Source organism: Ruditapes philippinarum, unplaced genomic scaffold (assembly GCF_026571515.1).
Source record: "Ruditapes philippinarum isolate M1 unplaced genomic scaffold, ASM2657151v2 ctg2183_1_1_1_1, whole genome shotgun sequence".
NCBI classification, from domain to species: domain Eukaryota; kingdom Metazoa; phylum Mollusca; class Bivalvia; order Venerida; family Veneridae; genus Ruditapes; species Ruditapes philippinarum.
Window position 1 is genome coordinate 345,334 of NW_026866770.1, and position 6,143 is coordinate 351,476.

Consider the following 6,143-nt stretch of genomic DNA (forward strand, 5'->3'; position numbering starts at 1 on the left):
AAGCTACGAAGTTGATGATCAATCCTACATGAGATTCCTTTTCACAATCGAGCGCCAACCGTTATACTTTGTGATGAAATGTTATATTTCCCATACTGCTTCTGTCTGTTTTGACTGGTTTCGTTTTTTCTACTTCGGCGGAAAGTGAGGAGAGCGCATTGGCTATTCGCTGACATGTTATCTCTCTTTGTTCAACACCACTTTGGATTGTTCTCGTCTTTTTTTCTGCCAGCGACAACATTTCAATCTGCCAAAACACCACTGGGAAAAAAATAAACATAAATTGTTCCGCCTGAATTTTGACCTGTAACAGACTTAAGTAAATAAAGTTTTTTTGCGAAAGAACTGTAACTCATTAATTCATATCTTTAAAAAAAAGTCTGAAAAAATAGTTTACTAATTCAAATCCTCTTCTGATGAAGAATAGATCATTTTACACCAAACCATTGGTTTTGTATTTTCAAACTAGCCAATATCACCTCACAGAATATTATTTGAATAAGTATACTGTTTGAAATAGATACTTTGTTAAAATTAGTGAATAATATAAATGAAGGTGACGGTCAAGATTAATTTTCTCGTCTGGAGCTGAAGTCTTATAATTTTCTTTTATTATTAGGTTATTCCGTTCGTCTGCCGCAGGAATCTGTTTTTCGTCCATCAATCCGCTTAACAAATGCTGTTGATTCGGTCAAGCACATTGGCGATCCTGCATACAAAATACGTTACCATGTATACGACGGGAGAATGATGTGGCAGCCGAAAGTGATCATGAAAGCAGCATGCAAACCGGATGTTGAATATTATCCATTTGACCGCCAAAAATGCAGCTTTGTATATACTGCATGGGGCTATACAACATCAGAAATCATTCTCGACAGTGCACAGTCTGAATGGTACCTTTGCGATTACAAACCCAATGCTGTGTGGGGTCTTATTGAAACAACGGTTGAAAGCTACGAAGTCGACGATCAATCCTACATGAGATTCCTTTTCACAATCGAACGCCAACCGTTATACTTTGTGATGAATGTTATATTTCCCATACTGCTTCTGTCCGTTTTGACTGGTTTCGTTTTTCTACTTCCGGCGGAAAGTGGAGAGCGCATTGGCTATTCGCTGACATGTTTTCTCTCTTTCGTATTCATGCTACAGACTGTGATGGGGTTTTTACCTCATACCGCAGATCCGATGTCGCTTTTTTGTTTCTATGTTATCATAATGATGGTTGTAAGCATTGTTGCATGCATACTAACAGTTTTAATGTTGAGATTACATCTTAAACCGGAAACAGATAAAGTACCAAAATGGCTCCAGAAATTTGTGCGTTTCATTCGCTGTGGACTATGTAAAGCAGCATGGCGGAAGTGTCGGAAAAAATGCAAAAGATCAGTCGACAACTTACCTGTTGAAGGTGAGTGTTTAATTTTTCTAAATTTATTTGGTAAATCTCAAAATTTCTCAAACTGCCTTTTACATGTCTGTAAATTTACTGTACATTTTACGACATTTGTATATATTTATAAACTATTTATATGAAATATAGAAATTCATCGGAAATATATGAGAATTTTGAATATCAAAATAAGTTGAACGAATTGTTAAAAATGGAGCCTTAAATTCCTTTTATTAAAATAAAAAACACAACAAAAAACAACAGCCAACATAAAAAACAGAAAGATAAATTAAACGTAAAACGTTTTCTTTGATTTTTGGAGTCTCCCTTATCTTTTCAGAGAATGCAAATGCACAAGTACAGATTCGGAGATCTTCAGTTTCAGTTCAAATGGTAGCATTGTCAACCTTCCGTCGGATTGAATCAGCCGGTGCCAATTTAGATACCTTGTTCGAAAATGCTGTTACAGAGGCGGATGACGGTGTAAGCGTAATCGATGACGATGAGCAGGAGGAAGAAATGTCGTGGACAAATGTCGCCGACGTCCTTGATACATTTTTCTTTCTTGTGTTTCTAGGGGGACAAGCTACTCTGTCTGTCTTTTTCCTAGTGCCCTTGGTGACAGGGCCATCTTAGAGTAAAATATCAGCCATCAGCTCGTTTATATTTATCTGGAAAGCATCTAGTTAACAAGACATTTTTCATGATCTTAGCGGCGTTTGTTTGCTTTTTAATAAATACGGAAAGTTAATAAAAACCGCGAAACAATTCAGACCATTTGTATTGTGACTTGAACTTAACGCAATATTGGTTATATAGCCTTAGCTGCTTAACTTGCTTAATCGCTTTTAGTAGAACAATTCTTAACACTGCACGTTTGTAACGTCGTTTTCATTGGATAATCGTGACGTTTCATAATGCTAATGTTGAGACAGGCACAACCAGAAAGAAAATGATTCCCTCTGAATAATTTATATCTTACATTATTGAATCACATGTCATTGATAATTCGATGACATATTTGTTATTAAAATGCAATTGTATATAATGTTTAATTTTATTTCAATGTTTAACTAGCCAGTAAAGTCTTATATATGAGCCGCGTCATGACAAAACCAACATAATGGGTTTGCGACAAGCATGGATCCAGACCAGCCTGCACATTCGCGCTGTCTGATCAGGATCCATGCTGTTCGCTATCACTTTCTCTACTTGTTATAGGGTTTGTAAGCGAACAGCATGGATCCTGATCAGACTGCGCGGATGCGCAGGCTGGTCTCGATCCATGCTGGTTGCAAACCCATTATGTTGCTTTTGTCATGGCGCGGCTCATATGTATTTGGTATGTCATAGTATACACATAAATTTCCACTACGAAGCATTGCACCTTAATTTAGACATTATTTGAAAGATATACAAACAATATCTTGTAAAAAGAGTAAATATTCCTTTAATACTTTGAAGAAAAGAGACAGATTTAAATATGATAATCTTAATGCTGCGTGTGATAAATGCTTAAATGTTATAGTATTGTGTCCCTTTAACTTTTCCTCAGGTAACCCATGTAACCTCTATTTGTCATTTACTAAACCGGCGTTACCTCATATAAGTGGCAGTTTAGGAATGACAAATAAAGGGCCACGGCTTTACCTCATATAAACGACCCCTTGTGGCGGAGGGGTTGCTTTTACGGATTGAGGCATCAGAATTGCCGCTATCGTTTAACCCTGTGTGATCATAAGAGGCGACTAAATCGGTTCGAATTTCTTGAGTCTATGAATCTCTTATGCAGTTGCTTTTAGTTTTTAACAAAAGAGGTTAGCCAAATCATCGTTCGTATTTCGGTGCCATATGACCTAAACTGTGTCGATGCGCCGTAAAACCAAAAAACAACAACCTCATATAAATGCTTAAATCAAAATTATCTGCTAACTTTAGGTATTATATGACACTAGTGTATCTATGGTATACCGGAAAATAAATATAATAATGTATTTTTGTGCGTTATTGTACAAATGTACAAATAAATATCGAAAAAACACACAAAATAATCGTCTGCAGTCAATCTCTCGAATGGTCTAGAGAAGCATAGACTTTCTTGCATATATATAAGATGTACTAAGATGTTCATAACTTGTTTGGGACAAGGCTTGGGTATGTTTATGAACTTCACAGTATGTAGCTGAGATCTACTTAGACTAGGTTTAACTAGGTTCGTGAGATATATGATAAGACTATGTTTGAGTATGCGTATCAGCTGAATATGTACATGAGATGTACTAAGGCTATGTCGAAGTATGTTCATGAGTTGTACTGGGATAAGGTACGGGTATGTACATTAGGTGTACTTGGTTATGTTTGATTTCATGTACTAGAACAAGGTTTAAATATTTTCATGACCTGTCATTTGACTTGGCTTCAGTATGTTCACGAGTTGTATGAAAAACACAAATTGCCCGGATGTGAGTAGTATTTATAACTCGTAAAACATCATAATAACCATTCCAATTTGAATGATTGATATTATTTTGTAAAATGCAAAATTGCTTTTTTTTTGTTAAGGTCTTGTATAATGCAAATACTTTATTCATGTGTTTGTGTTTTGTTATGTGTAAACCAAATAAATGATTGTTGACGAATAAAAAGAAAAAGTTATTATTGTAAGCCCCTTGACATAACTTTATAACAACGTCTGTAACCAAAGGCATGCTATAATTTAACGTGACACTAGTCATTGTGTTAGAATTTTACTTTAAGCAGTTATAAATATTAAACAGGGGAACGATGGCAAGGACTTGTGGTTAGGGTGTCTGCCTCTCAACCCATGGATCATGGGTTCGAGCCCTACTCGGGTGACGACCATGTTTCTTCTTATGACACCAGTACTGGCTGGTTCTAGGAAGCGGACTCGAAAGTGCTAAATATATAGTGTGGTACTATAGTGTTGCAAGAACTTGTTTCGCAATCGAGCTTAAATAAATGTGTTAAAACTATAAATACTTGTAATATAAGATCAGATAATCTTTATAAAAAAAATAACATCTATGTTCTTGAATTCCAATTAAGGTACATGTAACATATTTATACCGTCGTTATTTTCCAAAACAACATGTTCCACTGTTGTATGTTCTGTTACTGTTTTAGTTTAATCTTCACATTCTCTGCGAACATAATTTTATTCATGTGCTGTGTTCCAAGTTAACATATTTATACCTTCGTTACATTCAAAAACAACTTGTTTCACTGTAAAGTATTCACTACCTGTCTGTTTTAATTTTACAATTCAACGTCTGTTTCGTGTTCTCTACGTGTTGCGTTCCAATGTGACATGTATATTAATGGCGTCGTTACATTTCAAAATTTATTTTTCCACTAGCAATGTTCAGTAACTATTTATTTCCATTCCTTAGTTTTTCATGTTCCAGTGGACATAATTGGGTAAAAAGAATCAATATTTTCAAATGAACAATTTGTTGAAACAACTTGTTTTACCATCAATGTCCAGCAACTGTGTTCTTTTATTTCTACATGTTCCTCACCAAGATATACTTCCAATTGTTATGTAACAAGGAAACACATACTTGTGCTGTGCCGCCGTTTTTCAAAAAAAATTTATCCGCTTTCGTTTTTTTCCGCGCAAATATAATTTTATCTAGGTGCTAATGGAGGACATTTCTATACCGTCAGTATCATCCTCAACAATGTGTTTTTATTTCTGTATTTAGCTCCCTGTTTTGGCATTTAGATCTATATGCCTATTACTTTTCTTTCGTCATCATGCCCAAATTACACGTTTTTCTTCCATTCAAATTGTTTTAATTTCAGTCTAAGTTTCTATGTGTTGCTCGCAAAAAAAAAAAGATGTTTCCAGTTGTTCAGTATACGTAACTGTTGTTCCAAACATGACATTTTCAATAATTGATTTTTCAGATAATAATATTTCCTGTAACTAATCTCCAAATATGATATTTCCAGTAAGTGGTGTTGGTATTTCTAGTAAGTGCTGTTCCAAATATAATATTTCCATAAGCTGATGCTCCAAATATGATATTTCTGGGAACTGTTCCTCCGAATTTGACATTTCCAGCAATTTCTGTTCCAAATATAATATTTTCGGAATAATTATCGATGTGTAAAATACGATTTTTCTCCAGTAACTTATCGATATTCCAAATAGGATTTAACTGAAGATTCCGATATGACATTTCCAGAAACTGCTGCTCCAAAAATGATAAAATCAGTAACTGGTCGATGTTCCAAAATTAAGTGATGTTCAAAATGATATTTATCTGTCACTGATGTTTTTAAACCGGAGTGTCTTGTAAATATTTTTTTTTATTTTCCATTGATGGAATAACGTTTTAAAATGATTCATTTCCAAAATCAAATCAATAATTTAATTGTCTTCCCTACACGGTAAATTGTTAAAACTATTCACCCGTTGTGAAAGGAGAAGTAATGTTCGGAATTATGTTGCATATTATTAAATCGTGTTACATTTAGAAATCTGACATATGATGGCTGTATTTTAAAATTCCTCTTCTTCCCGGGACCTTGGAAGAGGATGAGGATGCCTCTATTCGAAAAGCAGATGTATCCTGAACACCGACTTCTGTTTTATCCTCTGAATTGTTGCCTTTTTCGTCAGCAAAATCTACATTTCTTGTACTTGGCTTATATTCAACGCATGAATTGCTGTAATTAGTGTCACCGTCTGGTTTGGCATTGAACCTATTAATTGGTATCC

The 6,143-nt window shown here is 34.9% G+C and overlaps 1 protein-coding gene across 1 annotated transcript; it reads left to right on the top strand.

The window, feature by feature from the left end:
• Positions 1-600: 600 nt before the first annotated feature.
• On the top strand, positions 601-2,168 carry LOC132733663 (acetylcholine receptor subunit beta-type lev-1-like). The gene is made up of 2 exons (XM_060720324.1): positions 601-1,414; positions 1,737-2,168. Exons 1-2 carry the CDS (start codon positions 748-750, stop codon positions 2,030-2,032), a joined length of 963 nt encoding a protein of 320 aa, XP_060576307.1. The 5' UTR covers positions 601-747; the 3' UTR covers positions 2,033-2,168.
• Positions 2,169-6,143: the final 3,975 nt, after the last annotated feature.

Bases quoted from the DNA above. Each gene is read 5' to 3' on its own strand.
- LOC132733663 (XM_060720324.1), top strand. From the start codon at position 748: ATGATGTGGCAGCCGAAAGTGATCATGAAAGCAGCATGCAAACCGGAT. The intron at 1,415-1,736 runs GTGAGTGTTTAA...TTATCTTTTCAG, and splicing joins CGACAACTTACCTGTTGAAG to AGAATGCAAATGCACAAGTA.